Source organism: Amblyraja radiata, chromosome 19 (genome assembly GCF_010909765.2).
Source record: "Amblyraja radiata isolate CabotCenter1 chromosome 19, sAmbRad1.1.pri, whole genome shotgun sequence".
Classification (NCBI taxonomy): domain Eukaryota; kingdom Metazoa; phylum Chordata; class Chondrichthyes; order Rajiformes; family Rajidae; genus Amblyraja; species Amblyraja radiata.
This window is the reverse complement of record NC_045974.1, coordinates 4,244,885-4,267,990: the sequence shown is the minus strand read 5'-3', so window position 1 is coordinate 4,267,990 and position 23,106 is coordinate 4,244,885. Positions and strand designations below refer to the sequence as shown.

Sequence of the window (23,106 nt, the reverse complement as noted above, 5' to 3'; positions counted from 1 at the left end):
ATGTCATTTATTTCGGAATAATTCTTGAGGGTGATGTGTTTTTGGAATCCATAAGGCTGTGGAAACAAGATCAGTATTTAAGGAGGAGGTAGATTTGTGTTTTGAAAGATCATGGGATGGAGGGCTGTGGAAAAGAGACACAGGAGAGGAGGTAAAGTCCAGGGAAGATGTCATGGTTGTAGTGAATAATGAACAGACTTGAGGGACCAGGTGAACTATTCCTTTCCTATCTTCTCATGTTCTTGCATCCTCATCTTAGTTATACACTGTACTGTTTATTATCGACAGCATTAACTGGACCCGTGACAGTTCCAGTGTCTCACTAAATCCATGGCAGGGAGACCGAAGTGGGTTTCAGACATCGACAAATCTGTGCTTATAAATAACTTCCAAAAAAGAGGCTGGATCCAAGTTTCAGAAAATGAAAACTGGAACTTTTATTGGTGAGTAAATCGTTTAAGAGTAAATGCACGGCTGTGGACCTGTGTATTGTGCATGCAACGTTTATGGTCATATAAAATGCTAACATTATTTATGGTGGCGCAGCGGTGGAGTTGCTGCTTTACAGCAACAGCGACCCGGGTTCAATCCCGACTACGGATGCTGTCTCTACGGAATTCGTACGTTCTCCCCGTGATCTTGTGCGTTTTCGCCGAATCTTCTGTTTCCTCCCACACTCCAAAGAGCTACAGGTTTGTATGTGGATTGGTTGGGTGTAAATGTAAATCGTCCCTAGTGTGTGTAGGTTAGTGTTAGTGTGCGGGGATCGCTGGTCGGTGCGGTCTCGGTGGGCAGAAAGGCACGTTTCCGCGCTGTATTTCTAAACTAAAGTAGCTTGGAGCATTGTGAAGGTAACATGCCGGTGCAATGACATTACCTGGTGACCATGCTGGCAGGAAGCAGATAATGAAACTGTATCTTTGCAGCTCGATGAGTTTGGAGCTAGGTAGCAGGAAGAATCTTCCCTCTGGTCAACCATGAAAAGTGGACCATACATTCCCAGGTGTTGGGGCTCGACCAAGGTGGGAGTGAGTGAACGTCAGGAGGGAAATTCTGTACAGCGGCAGTCCATTAAAGTAAATATTATTACAAGTGCTTAAGAAGGAACTACAGATGCTGGAAAATCGAAGGTAGACAAAAATGCTGGAGAAACTCAGCGGGTGCAGCAGCATCTATGGAGCGAAGGAAATTAAGCCGAAACCCTGAAGGAAATAGGCAACGTTTCAAGCCGAAACCCTTCTTCAGACTGATGTTTGACAAAAATGCTGGAGAACACTGCAATTTGTTTAAAATGAAGAACTGCCCAGGCTGTATCGTGGGCATGATGTGTTAGGGTGGAACTGCAGATGCTGGTTTAAAATGAAGACAAACACAAAATGCTGGAGTAACTCAGCGGGACAGGCAGCATCCCTGGAGAAAATGAATAGGTGATGTTTCGGGTTGAGACCATTCTTCAGACTGAGCATCAGGGGAAAGAGGAATGAGAGATATAGACGGAGCATGCCTTGAGAAAGCCTGGTTAAGGCAGCAGGGTTTCAAGATTCCAAATTCAAGAGAGTTTATTGTCATGTGTCCCAGATAGGACAATGAAATTCTTTCTTTGCTTTCAGCACAACCGAATATAGTAGATTAGATTAGATTAGATTAGATTAAACTTTATTAATAAAGTAGACATGAATACAGAACAGATCAGTGTGTCCATATACCATTATATAAATATATACACACATCAATAAATAAAACAGATAAAGCGCAAATAAACAGATAATGGGCTATTAATGTTCAGAGTTTTGTCCGAGCCGAGTTTAATAGCCTGATGGCTGTGGGGAAGTAGCTGAACCTGATCGTTGCAGCCTTAAGGCTCCTGTACCTTCTACCTGAAGGTAGCGGGGAGATGAGTGTGTGGCCAGGATGGTGTGGGTCCTTGATGATGCTGCCAACCTTTTTAAGGCAGCGACTGGGATAGATCCCCTCGATGGTAGGGAGGTCAGAGCCGATGATGGACTTGTGTTTGTACAAGTGTGTGAGCGTGGCACATCTTCCAAAGCCTCTGTCGGCTGTTAGAATGGAAATCCTGATGCTCCAGTGAGCTTGATGAGAGTTCTGGTGCAATTCCTTGAAAGCTCAGCAGTGCAGCAGCCAATTTACAGAGGCCAATTAACTTATAAAGCCGCTCGCCAGAAGCTCGGCACTGCAGGAGATGATGCAAGATTGAACATGGCTTTCAAGTTGACATTGCAATCAATGCCTCAAAGATGCATCCTCCAACATGCTCTTTGCAACTCACCAATCTTACACAATCTTACAGCTAGATCTACCATTGGTAGACAAAAGTGCTGGAGAAACTCAGCGAGTGCAGCAACATCTATGGAGCGAAGGAAATAGGCAACGTTTCGGGCCGAAACCCAGAAGGGTTTCGGCCCGAAACGTTGCCTATTTCCTTCAGGGTTTCGGCCTGAAACGTTGCCTATTTCCTTCAAGGTTTCGACCTGAAACGTTGCCTATTTCCTTCGCTCCATAGATGCTGCTGCACCCGCTGAGTTTCTCCAGCACTTTTGTCTACCTTCGATTTTCCAGCATCTGCAGTTCCTTCTTAAACACTAGCTCTACCATTGCTTGTGTACTCAATCCCTTTCGAGCCTGACACTTGTTTAAACCACAATGTACAATTGAACTGAATTGTACAGTGTATAATTGTCTGACGAAGGGTTCTGGCCCAAAACATCACCCATCCTTTTTCTCCAGAGATGCTGCCTGACCCACTGAGTTACTCCAGCATTTTGTGTCCATCTTATGCACAATCAAAGTCTGAAGAAGGGTCCCGACTTGAAAAGTCTGTCCATTCTCTCCACAGATGCTGCCTGACCCATTGAGTTGCTCCAGCACTTTGGGGGTTTTTTTTTGCACATGATTTCATCACCTGCAGTTCCTTGTGTGTCCCTGAAAATCTTGTCACATGGCTAGTTTTGCAAATAACATTTTTAGATTTCTTTTGACCAATAAACTTCATGGACTTTGATAGTATATTGCAATGTAGCCCAGCTGTGTGGCACGTTCTATCCTCCACAGAATGTCTTTTCCTCTGACTGCCAGCACCAGACAGTACTGTTTTACTTTGATGACAAAACAAACAGTACAAAAGCAGTGGATATGAACCGGTGGGGGAAGGACATAAGACATTTAAAACCCTAGCCCCTGTGTTAATAGAAACATAGAAATTAGGTGCAGGAGTAGGCCATTCGGCCCTTCGAGCCTGCACTGCCATTCAATATGATCATGGCTGATCATCCAACTCAGTATCCTGTACCTGCCTTCTCTCCATACCCCCTGATCCCTTTAGCCACAAGGGCCACATCTAACTCCCTCTTAAATATAGCCAATGAACTGGCCTCAACTACCTTCTGTGGCAGAGAATTCCAGAGATTCACCACTCTCTGTGTGAAAAATGTTTTTCTCATCTCGGTCCTAAAAGATTTCCCCCTTATCCTTAAACTGTGACCCCTTGTTCTGGACTTCCCCAACATTGGGAACAATCTTCCTGCATCTAGCCTGTCCAACCCGTTAAGAATTTTGTAAGTTTCTATAAGATCCCCCCTCAATCTTCTAAATTCTAACGAGTACAAGCCGAGTCTATCCAGTCTTTCTTCATATGAAAGTCCTGACATCCCAGCAATCAGTCTGGTGAACCTTCTCTGTACTCCCTCTAGGGCAAAAATGTCTTTCCTCAGATTAGGAGGCCAAAACTGTACGCAATACTCCAGGTGTGGTCTCACCAATGAACCGACTGGACAATGATCTATGTAAGAAGAGTTAGAAAATATCCAGCTTCAGTCTTGAAGAAGAGTTCCGTATTCCCATTTAGTTCCACGGATGCTCTGGGTTCCTCCAGAAGAGTCATAGTCATTCAGGCCCTTCAGCCCATTCTATTCACGCCGACCAAAATGCCCCACCTAAGCTAGCCCCACCTGCCCGTGTTTGGCTGGTATCCATCTAAACCTTTTGTCGAAATATGGGCATCTTGTAATAACACAATGTACTGAACGTAGAAACCAGGAACTCGAGATGAGGGTTTACCAAAAAGGACACAAAGTGCTGGAGTAGCCTCCCCCTCCCCCCCCCACCACAATCAGTCTGAAGAAGAGTCCCGACCCAAACTGTCACCTGTCCATGTTCTCCAGACCTGCTGATTTGCTCCAGCACTTTGTGTACAACTTATTTATTCTCTGTTTAAATGAAAAAAGGGAATAAATGGGCCTGTGACTTAAGGTAGCAGGCATACCAGAAGCCACACAAACATAAATATATAAGTTCTAGGAGCAGAATTAGGCCATATGGCCCATCAAGTCTACTCCGCCATTCGATCATGGCTGATCTACCTTTCCCTCTCAACCCCATTCTCCTGCTTTCACCCCATAACCTGTTACTAATCAAGAATCTCACAAACACCGCCTTAAAAACGTCTTGTAGAGTTAGTATTTTCTGATGCAAAAATATATATAGAGGCAGCATTCCCATGTTGGTACACTTTTAGTCACTGTATATATGGAAAAATAACCCTGCACTTCATCATGCCTTTTTGGATGGGCCAGCTGTCTGCAGTCAATGAAGCAATTATAAAGAGTTGTAGAGTGGGAAATGCTGCAGCCAATTTGCAAATGGCGAACATCTACAATACAAACTGCATTGTGACAAAGACCAATAATCTATTTTGTGATGCCATCTAAGGAATAAAAGAGTGTTCGGACTGGAGGGCCATGAGTGCAAAATGAATCAGTTTTGTGTGGTTGAGAGTCAAGTGAGGTAGCATTGTAAACAAATTGCACTCTGTCTTATCTGATGATACGAAGAGCAGTGGCAGGTAGTGTAGACGAAGCAGGGACTCTGCAGAAGGACTTGGACAGGTTGGGAGAGTGGGCAGCGAAGTGACAGGTGGAATACAGCATAGCAAAGTGTGGAGTCATACATTTTAGTAGTAGGAATAAAGGCATAGACCAAGGATTGCCAACCTGGGTTAAATTTGCCCCAAGGTACATATTTTTTCTCTGAAGAAGGGTTTCGGCCCGAAATGTTGCCTATTTCCCTCGCTTTATAGATGCTGCTGCACCCGCTGAGTTTCTCCAGCATTTCTGTCTACCTTTGATTTTCCAGCATCTGCAGTTCCTTCTTAAATATGTTTTCTCATTGACTGACTGTGTTTGGTTCTGGTATACCGGTATCTGTTCATCATTAGATGTTCATAAATAAGTGAAATAACATTGTTATGTGCTATTAAAGTTGCCTGGGGTAAACGGGACGAAAAAGGTTGGGAACCCCTGGTGTAGACTATTTTCTAAGTGGGGAGATAATTCAGAATTCAGGTTGAGGGGAAACCTGACAGAAGTATATAAAATTATGAGGGGCACAGATTGCAACCTTCATGTGGTCCGCCCTGTTTCAACGAATGCAATCAACCCGGCGTGCACAATCAAATAAGATCAAATAGAACAAGTTGTCCTACAAGGTACACACAAATGCCGGAGAAACTCAGCGGGTGCAGCAGCATCTATGGAGCGAAGGAAATAGGCAACGTTTCGGGCCGAAACGTTGCCTATTTCCTTCGCTCCATAGATGCTGCTGCACCCGCTAAGTTTCTCCAGCATTTATGTGTACCTTCGATTTTCCAGCATCTGCAGTTCCTTCTTAAACAAGTTTCCTTCGCTCCATAGATGCTGCTGCAGCCGCTGAGGTTCTCCAGCATCTGCAGTTCCTTCTTAAACAAGTTGTTCGACAACTTTAGGCTGTGCACGCCATACGCAAGAAGAAGAAGAAGTAAAAGGGGCACAGATAGGGTGGACAGTCGGAAACCTTTCTCCAGTTTGGAAACGTCAAAGACTAGAGGGCTTAGCTGCAGCTGGTTTTGCAGCCTCGATTCTGTACTCCATACCCCTGATGTTGCCATGGCAGCTGATAAACTTATCGTGATCGTCCTTGGTTTGCCCTTGGTGCTACTGAAAGAGGAGACTTGACTGGGTGGGGCAGGTGAATCATGTTTCAGCGTGAGCCGCGGAAATGCGCCAGTGGAGTTTTCCCTTTGTGTTTTTATATTCTTTTCCCCTCCGTACTTTACATACAATGCGATGACAATGAAGTGTCACGATGACAAAGCTCGGGGTTCGAAACCTGATGGACGTACGGCTGATGTGGAAAAGGGCGGGGAAGCAAAAACAGAGGAAACAAAAAACAAAACCAAAAAAAAAGGCAGGCGCAAGCTGGGAACGTTACCGAGGGGTTGGGGTGTGTACATTTTGAGGGTTTTGGAAACACTGGCAGTGGAGCACTTTATTCTGAGTGGAGTTGCCAGTCTACACAAGTAATATAATTAGTCAGAGTAGAGGGCAGATCCAGCGTGAATAATTCCACTTTTAATGTCGTTTTTAAAGTTGCCTGCCAGGATTTTGTGCAGTAGTTTTAGGTTTATTGTCACGTGTACCAAGGTAAAGATTTGTTTTGCAAACTATCCAAACAGATCAGATAATATTGGTGTTTAAGAAGGAACTGCAGTTTGCTGGAAAATCGAAGGTACACAAAAATGCTGGAGAAACTCAGCGGGTGCAGTAGCACCTATGGAGCGAAGGAAATAGGCAACGTTTCGGGACGAAACGTTGTCTATTTCCTTCGCTCCATAGATGCTGCTGCACCCGCTGAGTTTCTCCAGATAATATTGGTGTGTGGAAGGCAGGACTAGCTAGCAGTGTCTCAATATGTACTTTGCTATGAGTGCTATTCTGACTGCTATTTAAGATATCTCATTGTGCTGCACTAACACAAAACGTACAGTACTCAGTTTTGGATATCTTATGTTGTTCTTCATCAGATTTAAGGTGTTTCCTAAGTTTAAGTACTTACTACTTCATGAAGAACTAAGATGAACTACTATCTACCTCTTTGGTGACCCTCGGATTATCCTTGATCGGACTTTGCTGGCTTTGCCTTGCACTAACGTTATTAGAAACATAGAAACATAGACAATAGGTGCAGGAGTAGGCCATTCGGCCATTCGATATGATCATGGCTGATCATCCAACTCAGTATCCTGTACCTGCCTTCTCTCCATACCCCCTGATCCCTTTAGCCACAAGGGCCACATCTAACTCCCTCTTAAATATAGCCAATGAACTGGCCTCAACTACATTCTGTGGCAGAGAATTCCAGAGATTCACCACTCTCTGTGTGAAAAATGTTTTTCTCATCTCGGTCCAAAAAGATTTCCCCCTTATCCTTAAACTATGACCCCTTGTTCTGGACTTCCCCAACATCGAGAACAATCTTCCTGCATCTAGCCTGTCCAACCCCTTAAGAATTTTGTACGTTTCTATAAGATCCCCCCTCAATCTTCTAAATTCTAGCGAGTACAAGCCAAGTCTATCCAGTCTTTCTTCTCTCTTCCCTTACCATGTATCTATACACTGTAAATTGATTGATTGCAGTCATGTATTGTCTTTCTGCTGACTGGTTAGCCCGCAACAAATGCTTTTCACTGTACCTCGGTACACGTGACAATAAACTAAACTGAAGGTAATATTTTGTCAATGTATTTTCTGGGCCTACAGGATGAATGTACAAACACTCCGCAATGTCTTCAGTGTCGAAAATGGCTATCGTCTTTCAGATGATCAAATTGTTAACCACTTTCCCAATCACTATGAACTGACCAGAAAGGACTTAATGGTTAAGAACTTCAAGCGTTACCGCAAAGAGCTCGATAAAGAGGGAAGCCCACTCGCAGAGAAGGATGAAAATGGCAAATACCTTCACTTGGGTAACAATATTATATATTTTACACAAAACACAAAGTACTGGAGGAACTCAGTGGGTCAGGCAGCATCTGTGGAGGGAACGTTTCAGGTCAGGAGCCGTCTTCAGATGTGTTAGGGATCAAAAGTGATAAAATGTCATGAACAGTAAATTAGACCAAGCGTAAATTACTGTGCTTCGTTATTTCCAGATTACCAAAACTAAAGCATTGTGGAGCAAATAAAATAAAAATAGAAATATCAGTAGGCATTATCAGTAGAAATTGGAACAGAGCTTCTTATAGACAATAGGTGCAGGAGTAGGCCATTTGGCCCTTCGAGCCAGCACCGCCATTCAATGTGATCATGGCTGATCATCCCCAATCAGTACCCCGTTCCTGCCTTCTCCCCGTATCTCCTGACTCCGCTATCTTTAAGAGCCCTATCTAGCTCTCTTGAAAGCATCCAGACAACCTGCCTCCACCGCCCTCTGAGGAAGAGAATTCCACAGACGAAGAATTCTTCTTCTTCTTCTTGCGTTTGAGGCAGCAGACGTCTGCAGCAGGGTGATGCCATCCGGTTCGACATCCGTAGGTGCCCGCCCTAAAAAGGGCACACGGTTGGTTGGCGCCAAGCTGCGGCGCTGCTGCTGTCTCCCTTTGTTGTCGTTGGCCTGACCGAGGTCAGTTGATGGGGCTCACCACGGGGAGGTGGACAACATGAGCCCCCGGACCAGAGCTAATGTTTCAGGTCGAAGGTTCTTCATCAGAATTTTGATTTTCATTCAGTTTGTCGAATAAATATTCAGTGTGTATATTGCAATTTTCACATGTCAAAAGCGTGGTGACAAAATCTGCCAGCAACAGAAATAATTAGATCCAAGTGTAACGGAATAAACAGTGTAGTGGAGCTGCACAGCACAGAAACAGGCCCTTCAGTTCAACTTGTCTTGCTTTCATATCTAGCCTTTGTCACTTACTCCATCCATCTGCCAATCAACCCCCTACTCAGCGCCCATCAGTTACTTGCCAGCCTTTGTCCTGCCTCCACCTTCTCCCCCCCCCCCTATTACAAACAGATGGGTCCCGACCCAAAATGTCGCCTGTCCGTTCGAACTGAATTGTAGTGTATAATTGTCTGAAGAAAGGTTCTGACCCAAAACGTCACCCATCCTTTTTCTCCAGAGATGCTGCCTGACCCACTGAGTTACTCCAGCATTTTGTGTCCATCTTATGCACAATCAAAGCCTGAAGAAGGGTCCCGACTTGAAAAGTCTGACCATTCCCTCCACAGATGCTGCCTGACCCACTGACCCACAGTCAGTGAGTTTGGCTCAGGATTCCAGCACCTGCAGGTCCTTGTGTCAAAGTATTCCAGGTGTGGCTTTATCATGCCAGGAGCATCTCTTTGGGTTGTAGGCGTATATATTGTCTATTGTTGTAATGCTTCAATGCTTGTTCGTAGTATTTCAGAAAATTGCTGCCCTTCAGAAATAGGACAAGATGAATGACGTGGCAAATATTAATTTATTTCCTATTTAAAGTGAAGTTCTCCATCTAGTGGCTTAATTGAGGACTAACTGGATTTACCAACCAGAAATTTGATTCAGATTCAAGTTCATATTAGTTTATTGTCATATTCGCCAGGTACATGGAACAGCAGCTCAGTTGAACCGGCTAGGTTTGTTTACAGCCCTCACTTCCTTGGGTCAACAACCAACTCCTTTCATCTTGCTGACATTGAAGGCAAAGTTGTATGAAGGAACTGAAGATGCTGGTTTAATCCGTAGATAGACACAAATGGCTGGAGTAACTCAGCAGGACAGGCAGCATCTCTGGAGAGAAGGAATGGGTGACGTTTGACAAAAGAATGGGTGACTGAAGTCTGAAGGAGGGTCTCGACCCGAAACTTCACCCATTCCTACTCTCCTGAGATGCTCCCTGTCCCGCTGAGGTACTCTGGCATTTAAGGGATGTCACCATAACATGAGGGTCTCAGTCTCTTTCCTGTACTTTGTCTCATGGAGTGGCAATATAAGGTAATTGGCAGCAGAATTCACCCGATGGTATTTAAGAACAGACTCCCAAGCAATTTATATTATTTTTCTAGTTGAGCTTATAGGACTTGATAGAAACATAGAAACATAGAAATTAGGTGCAGGAGTAGGCCATTCGGCCCTTCAAGCCTGCACCGCCATTCAATATGATCATGGCTGATCATCCAACTCAGTATCCCGTACCTGCCTTCTCCCCATACCCTCTGATCCCCTTAGCCACAAGGGCCACATCTAACTCCCTCTTAAATATAGCCAATGAACTGGCCTCGACTACCCTCTGTGGCAGGGAGTTCCAGATATTCACCACTCTCTGTGTGAAAAAAGTTCTTCTCATCTCGGTTTTAAAGGATTTCCCCCTTATCCTTAAGCTGTGACCCCTTGTCCTGGACTTCCCCAACATCGGGAGCAATCTTCCTGCATCTAGCCTGTCCAACCCCTTAAGAATTTTGTAAGTTTCTATAAGATCCCCTCTCAATCTCCTAAATTCTAGAGTATAAACCAAGTCTATCCAGTCTTTCTTCATAAGACAGTCCTGACATCCCAGGAATCAGTCTGGTGAACCTTCTCTGCACTCCCTCTATGGCAATAATGTCCTTCCTCAGATTTGGAGACCAAAACTGTACGCAATACTCCAGGTGTGGTCTCACCAAGACCCTGTACAACTGCAGTAGAACCTCCCTGCTCCTATATTCAAATCCTTTTGCTATGAAAGCTAACATACCATTCGCTTTCTTCACTGCCTGCTGCACCTGCATGCCCACTTTCAATGACTGGTGTACCATGACACCCAGGTCTTGCTGCATCTCCCCTTTTCCTAGTCGGCCACCATTTAGATAATAGTCTGCTTTCCTGTTTTTGCCACCAAAATGGATAACCTCATATTTATCCACATTATACTGCATCTGCCAAACATTTGCCCACTCACCCAGCCTATCCAAGTCACCTTGCAGTCTCCTAGCATCCTCCTCACAACTAACACTGCCCCCCAGCTTAGTGTCATCTGCAAACTTGGAGATATTGCCTTCAATTCCCTCATCCAGATCATTAATATATATTGTAAATAGCTGGGGTCCCAGCACTGAGCCTTGCGGTACCCCACTAGTCACTGCCTGCCATTGTGAAAAGGACCCGTTTACTCCTACTCTTTGCTTCCTGTTTGCCAGCCAGTTCTCTATCCACATCAATACTGAACCCCTTGATATTGATATTACAATCCCTATTATAATTGGCACCTTCTTAATATCTTGAGTGGGGGTGGGGGTAAAAACTTCATTGGGGTCATCAGGTGGGCACCCTCCTTCCTTGGTGTTTCGTTGCTAGGCCCACAACACCTCCAGAGGGCTCAACAGCAACACCTGGCGTCCCAGGTGCGCTCCCCTCCGTTTTACCCCTCTTGCTGAACAATATTAAGGACAATTATATACTTTTACTGCTATCTTGTTTGATACCAATCAACTCAGCATCCAGCAGGCTAATCATGGAACATGAATCTTCCCTGCCATACATTGCAATTTATCCGTGAAACTATTGTAGCTTTATGCTTGCCCTCCTTATCCGACACCCTTTTCATCTCTAGCCTTTATCAACTGATCACTTGCCGGGCTTTGTCCTGCCCCCACCTCTCTTCTCCAGCTAATCAGTCTGAAGAAGAGTTCTGCCCTGAGACGTCGTCTGTCCATTCCCTCTACAGATTACCCATTGAGTTCCTCCAGCACATTCGGTTTGCTCAATATTCCAGCATCTGCAGTTTCTCGTGTTTCCCGGTTCACTGGGATGATCCCAAGTGTGGAGACATACTCTACGGAGAAAAATTAAACAGGTTAGGTGTCCTCTTGTTGAGGTTTAGCAGAATAAGAGATGAATCTTCGGGGACTAATCAACAAGAGGATGTTTCCTCTGATGAGAGAGTCAGGAGACAGAGGACATGGTCTCAGAAGAATTTTTTTCTCTCACCATGTTGTGAATCTTTGCCACAGAGAGCCATGTGGGCAGAACACATGTATATTTCAAGCTGAGATAGAAACATTTATAACCAGCTGGGGAATCAACAGGGGAATGGGGGAAAGACCAGAAGTGGACTTTAGGGATCAACCTTCATCCTATTGAGTGGTGGAGCAAGCTTGAGGGGCTCATTGTCCCTACTCCTGTCATTGTCCTGACTCCTGTCCCTACTCCTATGGCTTTGGTCTCATGAATTTCTGTGATGGTTCAGCCCAACAGTTACAAAACCGTCATGTATAACTAGATATTATTTTTTAAAACCCCACAAAGTGCTGGTGTAACTAGGTGGGTCAAGCAGCACCTCTGGAGAACATGAATAGGTGACATTTCAGGTCAGTATCCTTCTTCAGACTCTCGTTTTATTTTTCTGGAGAAGGGTCCCGACCCAAAATATCACCTATCCATATCATCCAGTGATATATCCAGACCTGCTGTGTAACTCCAGCAGTTGTGTTTATATTGTAAACCAGTATCTGCCGTTCCTTGTATCTCTAGACATTATTCCATAGAAATTGTAATAGACAAATTCTTATTGAAATAAAAGTTGGGTTTTACAATTATTTTTTGTTTTGTAAAGATTTTATTCCAGTTACATTCATGCTGCCAGCAGACTATAATATGTTTGTGGAAGAATTTAGGCGGAATCCATGCAGCACCTGGATCATGAAGCCGTGTGGAAAGGCTCAGGGCAGGGGCATATTCCTCATCAACAAGCTCTCACAGATCAAGAAGTGGTCTCGTGACAATAAACCCCCCAAGTGAGTACAGACACATAAAACTGCATAATTATTATGCCTTGTTTAAGAAGGAACTGAAGATGCTGGAAAATCGAAGTTAGACAAAAGTGCTGGAGAAACTCAGCGGGTGCAGCAGCATCTATGGAGCGAAGGAAATAGGCAACGTTTCGGCCCGAAACGTTGCCTATTTCCTTCGCTCCATAGATGCTGCTGCACCCGCTGAGCTTCTCCAGCACTTTTGTCTACCCTCATTATTACACCTTTATAGAAACATAGAAAATAGGTGCAGGAGTAGGCCATTCGACCCTTCGAGCCTGCACCGCCATTCAATATGATCATGGCTGATCATCCAACTCAGTATCCTGTACCTGCCTTCTCTCCATACCCCCCTGATCCCTTTAGCCACAAGGGCCACATCTAACTCCCTCTTAAATATAGCCAATGAACTGGCCTCAACTACATTCTGTGGCAGAGAATTCCAGAGATTCACCACTCTCTGTGTGAAAAATGTTTTTCTCATCTCGGTCCTAAAAGATTTCCCCCTTATCCTTAAACTGTGACCTCTTGTTCTGGACTTCCCCAACATCAGGAACAATATTCCTGCATCTAGCCTGCGTCCAACCCCTTAAGAAGTTTTTATATGATCCCCTCTCAATCTTCTAAATTCTAGCGAGTACAAGCCGAGTCTATCCAGTCTTTCTTCATATGAAAGTCCTGACATCCCAGGAATCAGTCTGGTAAACTTTCTCTGTACTCCCTCTACGGGAAGAATGTCTTTCCTCAGATTAGGAGACCAAAACTGTATGCAATACTCCAGGTGTGGTCTCACCAAGACCCTGTACAACTGCATTATTCTACAACAACATCCTACTTATTTGTAGGAAGGCATAAATTGATCATCAATGCTGCAAAGAAAATCAATCAGAAGAAAGTCATTGTGTTAGATAGGGCTCTAGGGGCTAGTAGAATCAAGGGATATGGGGAGAAGGCAGGCACGGGCTACTGATTGTGGATGATCAGCCATGATCACAATGAATGGTGGTGCTGGTTCGAAGGGCCAAATAGCCTCCTCCTGCACCTATTGTCTATGTTTCTATGTTTACACCGGTTCATGGAACACTTTAGTGACCAGCTCTCTACAACCAAGAGCACTTTGTTCTTCTTTCGTGTGCATCTTCCTTGTTTCAAATGTTGACATCGATGTCATCGTCCGTCCTGAACAAGGACACGAGCTTCCGGCGACAATCAGTGGGAGCCATCACTTGTCGCAATAGTTGACGGTGGTAGCAGAATTAGCTCAGGATACTTCCAGTTTCCAGCCCCGCCACATGGAGGCTTCTGCTATGGGGCCGAGCACTTTGCAAGAAGGTACAAGAGGAAAACTCTGTCAAATAATGGAACAGAGGAATCTTCTCCTTCATCGGGAGCAGTTCTTCTGGATTGTTAAGGCAGCGCACTAATATCTATAGTGATTAAGTCACTAGCTAAGGTAGACAAAATGCTGGAGAGACTCAGCGGGTGAGGCAGCATTTATGGAGCGAAATAGGTGACGTTTCGGGTTGAGACCCTTCTTCAGACTAAATCAGTATTTAAAGGCCTATCGAGCTGTTGATGTGAGTATCCATGTGCCTACCTAAAAGTAGTAGACTATCTTAAATACAGCATTTTGCTTATGGATTTTGTGATTCCAACCAACAGTTGGCGGAAAAAAACAGCTGGACATATCAAACACCTTTTGGGTCTTTGCAAAGAAATTGTCATATTTTTGCCCCTCCTCACGATGGTACAAAGTGTTCTTCGACCCTCGTGTTTGGGGAATGCCGAATATTAGCCCCAGCAGCATTCTAAAGGCTGTTTTTAATTTATTAATTTGGCAGCTGCTAACACCACTGAGTGTGACACTGTTGAATGTATAAACACAAAGAATGCATTAGGAGAGTTTGCACAGTTTTGTTTTGTGTACGGTTGTTATTATGAATTCAATTTATTTTTGAAATGAAAAGAAACATCCTTTTTGCAGTTATGTGACGACCACTACCAAGGAGATCTATGTCATCTCCCTCTACATAGACAGCCCGCTACTCATTGCTGGGAAGAAGTTCGACCTTCGCTTTTACGTGCTGGTCACCTCATTTCGTCCATTAAAGTGTTACCTGTAAGTTCAATAGAATTCCCAAGTTTTTCCTTCCTATAACAACCAATTGGCGTTTGTTCTCCCTTCTAATGGATTTAGTCATAGTCAAACAGTGTGGAAACAGGCCCTTCAACCCACTTGCCCTTGTCTCATCTGCCTGCATGTGATCCATATCCCTCCGCATCCATGAGCCTCTTAAACGCCACTATCGTATCTGCCTCCACCACCACCCCTTGGCAGCGCGTTCCAGGCACCCGCCACCCTCGGTGTAAAAAAAATGTGCCCTGCACTTCAGTAAACTTTTCCTCTCTTACCTTAAGGCTATGCCCTCTAGTCTGTGACATTTCCACAGTGGAATAAGGATGCTGCCAGCCTAGTGATGGTATTCCAGTGAGAGTGTGTAATCCATTTACACGATGTCAACTAAACAAATCTGTTCTGGCTTCATATTATCCATATCCTTCCATTCCCTTGCATATCTGTGTGCCCATTCAAAAGCCTTCTAAATGGAACTATCGTTTCTGCTTTTACACTTTCTAAATGGCAAACACCTATAATCATGAGGACGATTCACCTTTGGCATAACAAGCTGAGTTAAAGATTCTTGTGCAGTTGTACAGAGCCCCACCTGGAGTATTGTGTGCAGTTTTGGTCCCCTAATTTAGGAAGGACATTCTTGCTATTGAGGGAGTGCAGCGTAGGTTTACAAGGTTAATTCCCGGGATGGCGGGACTGTCATATGCTGAGAGAATGGAGTAGCTGGGCTTGTACACTCTGGAGTTTAGAAGGATATGTATCTTATGAAACATATAAGATTGTTATGGGTTTGGACACGCTAGAGGCAGGAAACATGTTCCCGATGTTGGGGGAGTCCAGAACCAGGGGCCACAGTTTAAGAATAAGGAGTAAGCCATTTAGAACAGAGACGAGGAAACACTTTTTCTCACAGAGTGTTGTGAGTCTGTGGAATTCTCTGCCTCAGAGGGCGGTGGAGGCGGGTTCGCTGGATACTTTCAAGAGAGAGCTAGATAGGGCTCTTAAAGATAGCGGAGTCATGGGATATGGGGAGAAGGCAGGAACGGGGTACTGATTGGGGATGATCGGCCATGATCACGTTGAATGGAGGTGCTGGCTCGAAGGACCGAATGGCCTACTCCTGAACCTATTTACTATTGTGTATTGTCTATTTACTGTGGTACAAAAGTCTTTACTTGTTTCCTCTGGATTTTTGTATTGAAATATGTTTTGCTTACGGGCACTGTTTCTTGTAGGTATAAGCTGGGCTTCTGCCGATTCTGCACAGTGAAATACACTCCAAATACCAACGAACTGGACAACATGTTTGTGCACCTTACAAACGTTGCCATCCAAAAACATGGGGTAAGACCTGGTTACAACAGAGCCAGTCATCTATGTCAATCACTGAGGGTCGCTGGTGCTAATGGAGGTTTTAACACAGGCCATTTACAGGGACTGCTGTACAATTAATATGGATTCTCCAGAGAGCTCAGCAAACTTGTACATTACACTGACTGAAGGACACAAAGGGCTGGAGTAACTCAGCGGGTCAGGCATACCTCTGGAGAAAACGGATAGTTGAACCCTTCTTCAGACTCAGGTGTACATTACATAGAAAATAGGTGCAGGAGGAGGCCATTCGGCCCTTCGAGCCAGCACCGCCATTCATTGTGATCATGGCTGATCGTCCCCTATCAATAACCCGTGCCTGCCATCTCCTCATATTCCTTGACTCCACTAGCCCCTAGAGCTCTATCTAACTCTCTCTTAAATCCAACCAGTGACTTGGCCTCCACTGCCCTCTGTGGCAGGGAATTCCATAAATTCACAACTCTCTGGGTGAAAAAGTTTTTTCTCATCTCAGTCTTAAATGACCTCCCCTTTATTCTAAGACTGTGGTCCCTGGTTCTGGACTTGCCCAACATTGGGAACATTTTTCCTGCATCTAGTTTGTCCAGTCCTTTTATAATTTTATATGTTTCTATAAGTTCCCCCCCTCATCCTTCTAAACTCCAGTGAATACAAGCCCAGTCTTTTCAATCTTTCCTCATATGACAGTCCCGCGATTACACTGTTCCTTTTATGCATTACTACATGACTACAAAGCCACAGAGGGTGGAGATAGAAGATAATCTGTGATTCCCTATGGAATAAACTCTCGAGATAGAGAATGCAGTTTTTAAATTTGTTATTTAACACATTGTAAACCCCACCTAGAATATTTTTACCCAGACATGCTACCTTTCAGAGATAATGTGTTCTTTTTGCTCTTTGGTCTATGAATCTGGCTGAATATGCACAAGGAATCGAGCCACATCATTCAAGAAATTGATTGCTCGGTTTCTTCTCCGAGTCCATTTATTTGGCTATCTTACCTCACATCTGTTAGCTTAGAAAACAGTATAACATTTATGTTGATACGGGTTTAGTCAGCGCAGGTGCTAAAATCCTCAGGAAAATATATTGCGGTGAATTTTATGCTAATGAAAGTGCAATATAAGGGAGGTAACAAATCATCTTCCATTTTATTGGCCTGACGTATGACATAACACTGATGAGATGAAACACCGGGTTCAATTACACTATTTTAACAGCACTTTCAAACGATTATGTTGCGTCACAGTAAATGTGCACCTTCCCAAATCTCCATCGTTGACTTTTCTGAATACAGTTTGTGGATTTAAGCTCAATTACTGACAAAACCATGAGCGATTTTGTAACAAAATTCATAGCCATTTTGAACACCAATGCAAAACGTCAATACTTTTGAAGGATGATTACAACCCCATTCATGGCGGGAAATGGACGGTGGCAAATCTAAAACTCTACTTGGAGAGCACGCAAGGGAAGGAAGTCACCGACAAGCTGTTTGATGAAATTCACTGGATGATTGTACATTCACTCAAGGCTGTAGCTGTGAGTATCAACGCGACGTGTTACTATTTAAAAGTAGAATAAGACAGCTGTAAAATGAAAACATTAAAAGGAATATCTGGTACGTAACCAAATCTGCTGGGAAGACTTTAAACTCTCTTCCCCTTCCAATGTATTATTATTTATTCACGCTTCAGGATTTGGTTATCACTATAGGGCCAGCATTTATTGCTCGTATCCACCTGATTTTGGGAACATGCTGTTGAGCCGCTTTCTTGAACAATTTTATACCTACTAATGAAGACACCCACAGGACAAGGTGTTCATGGCCTTAGGCCCAATCATGGTGAAACAACACTAATATATTTCCTATTAGAATGGTGTGTGTTTTGGGGGAAGCATGCAGCTGGTGATGCTCAATTATGCTTGAAGCTGTTTTTGTTCTTGTTGATGGAGCTGTGAGAGGTGCTATCAGAATAGCCAAGGTGATTACTTGCAGAGCATGCAGGTACAGCAGGCAGTGAAGAAAGCGAATGGCATGTTGGCCTTTATAACACGAGGAATCGAATATAGGAGAAAAGAGGTCCTTCTGCAGTGGTACAGAGCCCTAGTGAGACCACATAGTGTGCAGTTTTGGTCCCCTAATTTGAGGAAGGACATTCCTGCTATTGAGGGAGTGCAGCGTAGGTTTACAAGGTTAATTCCCGGGATGGCGGGACTGAGAATGGAGCAGCTGAGCTTGTACACTCTGGAGTTTAGAAGGATGAGAGGGCATCTCATTGAAACATATAAGATTGTTAAGGGCTTGGGCACGCTAAAGGCTAGAAACATGTTCCCGATGTTGGGGGAGTCCAGAACCAGGGGCCACAGTTTAAGAATAAGGAGTAAGCCATTTAGAAAGGAGATGAGGAAACACTTTTTCTCACAGAGAGTGGTGAGTCTGTGGAATTCTCTGCCTCAGAGGGCGGTGGAGGCAGGTTCTCTGGATGCTTTCAAGAGAGAGCTAGATAGGGCTCTTAAAAATAGCAGAGTCAGGGGATATGGGGAGAAGGCAGGAACGGGGTACTGATTGGGGATGATCAGCCATGATCACATTGAATGGCGGTGCTGGCTCGAAGGGCCGAATGGCCTACTCCTACACCTATTGTCTATTGACTATTTTATAAATGGTAGTCAGTGTGCACCAGTGGGGCCGAGAATGAAGTTTCAGGTGATGGATCGGGTGCCAAACAATGGGGATGCTTTGACCTGGATACTGTTGATGAGCCAGTTTCAATCTGGTAATACATGAATATTGTTTCTATAGTGGCCTTGTATATTCGTACATTTCTAGCCTAACACAACTTAATTGTCACAATTCTGGAATCATACGTTGTGGATGTACTTTACTGTGCCTTGTCCAAAACTTGGAGGCCTTGTTTTATGTTGTAGTCCTTTACAGAAAATATCTGCAGCAAAAAAATAATTTGCATTAATCATTGAATGCCACCATGAAATACACTTTTTTTTTTTAACATTTGTAGTATTTACCAAAGAAAATAAAACATATTAATTCAAAAACGTTTAAATGTCTTTCCCAATTTTTCTGATGAAAATTGTTTGTTTCTAATCAAAAGGCCTGTGATGTCTCCGGTACATGTTTGAATGTTCATTTAATAAGCATCTGTAAAGACAAAGAATTATCTTCTGAGTGTGCATGCATTTAACAATTGTTTCTTCGTTTCAATATTCTTGTAGATTCCAAGTAAAACTTCTTCTATTTTTTTCAGCCAATAATGTCAAATGACAAGCACTGCTTTGAATGTTATGGCTACGACATTATCATTGACAGCAAGTTAAAGCCATGGCTTATTGAGGTAATTGTCACTGGATGACTGGTGAATGGGATTTATATCATTCTGAAGAAGGGTTTCGGCCCGAAACGTTGCCTATTTCCTTCGCTCCATAGATACTGCTGCACCCGCTGAGTTTCTCCAGCATTTTTGTGTACCTTTTATAAAACTGCTGCTGTGAATTGTTAATTCAATATTAGAAGACTAATATAGCATTTTCTAAAATGGAATTTAAAAAACTTGGCCGTTTCACTATTGGAACTAGAGTGAATCATATGCAGTTGGTATCTATTCACAATTCTATATTAGCATCCAATTTACTCAGTAATTCTCCCAATTTTGTTTTGATCTTTCTTGGGAGCAATCTTACATCCTATTGTCTCTTTTATATCTCTATCCTTCGTCCACCAATCTGCTAATCAAAAACCTCTCATCTGTATCTATCACTTACCATGCTTTGTCCCCCTCTCCCACCTCTTGTGCAGACAATGAGTCTGAAGAAAGACTCCGACCCAAAATGTCACCTATCCATGTTCTTCAGAGATGCTGCCTGACCCTCTGAGCTACTCCAGTAGTGCTCATTTTTGTAATCCTGCACCTGGAGTTCCATTTGCCTCCAGCAGAAACGTGGGAGGCTTTTAAAAGTGATATAGTGAGTGTTTAAAGTCTTATTCTTGTTGGGTAAGTCTGGCAGGAATGAGGAACCCTGGATGATAAGTGATATTGAAACTCTGGTCAGATGAAAGGCATGGTAAAAGAAAAAAAGAATAGCTATTTGTTTTAATTATTTCCAGTTTTGTCAAACCGTTTGTCCTTCATGCAGGTAAATGCTTCTCCTTCATTGGCAGCCAGCACTGCGAATGACCGGATCATGAAATACAATCTCATCAACGACACACTGAACATTGTCGTGCCCAATGGTGATATCTCAGCTTCGAAGTTCAACAAAACTCCTGCAAAAGATGCTCTTGGAAATTATCTAATCCTGTAAGTTAATGGAAGTTTTTGCCTTCCATCACAGCGAGGAGGAGATGCGCTGTGATGGATGTCTGTGTAAATTATTTTGTGTCTTGGGTCTTTTTCTTGTGTGTATGACTGCAGAAACAACAAATAAAATTGTATTGTATTGTATTGTAATGTAAACTCTGGGGTTTACATTGTCGAAAGAATTTCGGAGAATTACTGAGTAATCTCAATTACATCACAATAGCGCAGCGGGTAGAGCAGTTGCTTTACTGCGCGAGAGATCCAAGTTCAATCCTAGCCTCAGGTTGTGTCTGTATGGAGTTTGCACGTTCTCCCTGTGGCTACGTAGGATTCCTCCGGGTGCTCCAGTTTTCTCCTACATACCAAAGAAGTGCGGGATTGTAGGTTAATTGTCCTCTGTAAAATTGCCCCAAGGATGTAGAGAGTGGATAAGAAAGTGGGATAACATAGAACATGTGTGAATGCACGATCGATGATTGGAGTGGACTCGATGAGCCGAAGGGCTTGTTTCGATTCCGTATCCCTACATGAAGCTATACTTGAAACACAGCATCAAAATAAATCCAAGCCCACTTTGCTTCTTCTTTATTCACTGTGCTCTACAGAGAATTGTCCGGCTTGATAGGTTTTGTGGAAAGCATCCACAAAAAATCCTGTATCTATCTTGCAAGCAGGCCACGTTTTATGTTTTTATATATTTTTTTCTTACAATGTGAGAGAGGTCATTTGGCCCATTGATTCCATGTGGTTCACAGAAGACATACCAGCAATCCTATCTCCCCACTGATTATCCTGTAAGCTATTCTCTCTCACATGCCCATCAATTCCACACTAATTTTCCCACCATCCACCTACACCAGTGAAGCCAAAGGTGACATTTGCACACAGTGCATTTAATGTCGTAAACTATCCTCTGCCACTTCACAGGAATGTTAACAGACATTATCAAACAAAAATTGCCATCCATCCAAATAGGGTAGATCTTCAAAGCTTGGTCAAAGAGTTAAAAAAAAAAATTACTTTACTCTCATCGACACCTAAACTGACTCTGCAGTTGTTTATTCTGATAGGTGACAATAATTGCATTAAGAGATGTTTGGATACGAACATGGAGGAATATGTATTATGTGCAGGCGGGTGGGTGAGAGTTGGTCTTGGCATCATGTAGAGTATAGACATTGTGGACCGAAGGGCCTGTTCTTGTACTGTACTGTTCTATAACGGAAGCATAAGAATGCTTTAGAATGTCCTCACGTGAGCCCAGCGTATTATTTACTGGCTCTCGAAGATCAAGAGATAGATTTATGTCTTAGTATCATTTCAAAGAACAATGAACAATTGAGGACCCGGCATGGGGGGGTGGGGGGACTGCCGGGTGGGAGGGGTAGAACAAAGGAGGTACTTTGTAACATTGTCAGTGACGTTTACGTGGCGACTATTTGCATACCTTGGGTATGCAAGCAAGCAATTTCACTGTGCCTTGTCACATGTGACAATAAAGTATTCCATTCCATTCCATCTTTACCTTCTGTGATAATTCAGAATTGTCGGCAATAATGGAATCTATTGCTCATGATCATATCACAACCCAAAACAGATTAGAAAAAGATACCAATTCCTTCTCTGCAGGGTTGCTGACTGCCCCGCAGAGTTACTCCGGAATTTTGTGTCTATCTTTCGAAAAAGATAAAAGCACTGCCGATTCCTCGGTTAAGTTATTTGCTGTTTTAAACTCTAGACTACAGATGCTTTGTTTTTGTGCTTCATTGCCAGCTGTGATGAAGAATTAGCAATGAACGATGGAGCTGATCATGAAATAAAAAATCGCCCGGGTCAGTCTGGTTCAAAAGGTGTCAGAGCAAAAGATTTTGGGCGACCGACCATCACGACTTGGAAATGATGCCAAATACGGAAGAAATCCTTTCATGGCAGCAACTGAACTAAAATATTGTTGTCCACATCCTAAAGTTCTGGCCTTTCCATGATTGATGAAGGAAGAATTTGTTTTTGGCAATCTGCTTTTTGTCACTGGTTTGAAGAAGACACAACATAATTGTAGGGGCACAGTCCCTCTTAAAATGTACACTGTTTGTAATATATTTTGTCCACTTTCCTCTGCATAGAGTTTTGTGTAAGGTCTGGGACAAAGCAACTTTTACTCCTGAGTCTCATTTGAATTGCTCGTCACGTTCCCAGAATTAACGCAGTAACATTATAATTTGCAGGCAGGAGTAGAAAAGGAAACACTTAACAAATGACTGCTGCTGATGTTCAACACTCAGGGTTAGACTTCTGATTGCACCATTATAATAGCGTAATAAATGTGGAGTGAGCACATGTTACTAGTTCCCACTTTGCGATAAGATACATTGTGCAAGGGAGGATTTGTGGGAGACGATGAAGGGAATGCAGTGTGCTCAATATTCCTGCCAGGCTGATGAGATGGGGTAGGGAGCTGTCTAAATACAATTACTTTGCATGTCCCAAAGACATTTGCTGCAAATAATATCAAGTTGTATCTATGACAACCTTTCCTTATAGCAAGTGGTTCATGCCACATGGGATGGTGGAAAGTTCACTACTGTTACAATATTGGAATCTTGTAATGAAACACACCCTGGCAGATCAGATCAGATTAGATTAGATTACTGTTATAGACACCAAGGTGGAATGGAATTCCTTGTTCACGTGAAGG

At 43.4% G+C, this 23,106-nt stretch overlaps 1 protein-coding gene across 1 annotated transcript; it reads left to right on the top strand.

The window, feature by feature from the left end:
• Positions 1 to 307: 307 nt before the first annotated feature.
• LOC116983720 (probable tubulin polyglutamylase TTLL1) lies at positions 308 to 22,524 on the top strand. Its single transcript, XM_033037495.1, has 9 exons — positions 308 to 443; positions 7,590 to 7,798; positions 12,407 to 12,587; positions 14,587 to 14,721; positions 15,972 to 16,080; positions 17,491 to 17,634; positions 19,362 to 19,448; positions 20,248 to 20,411; positions 22,185 to 22,524. The coding sequence occupies exons 1-9, from the start codon at positions 331 to 333 to the stop codon at positions 22,309 to 22,311; spliced, it is 1,269 nt and encodes a 422-aa protein (XP_032893386.1). The 5' UTR covers positions 308 to 330; the 3' UTR covers positions 22,312 to 22,524.
• The last annotated feature ends 582 nt before the right edge of the window (positions 22,525 to 23,106 follow it).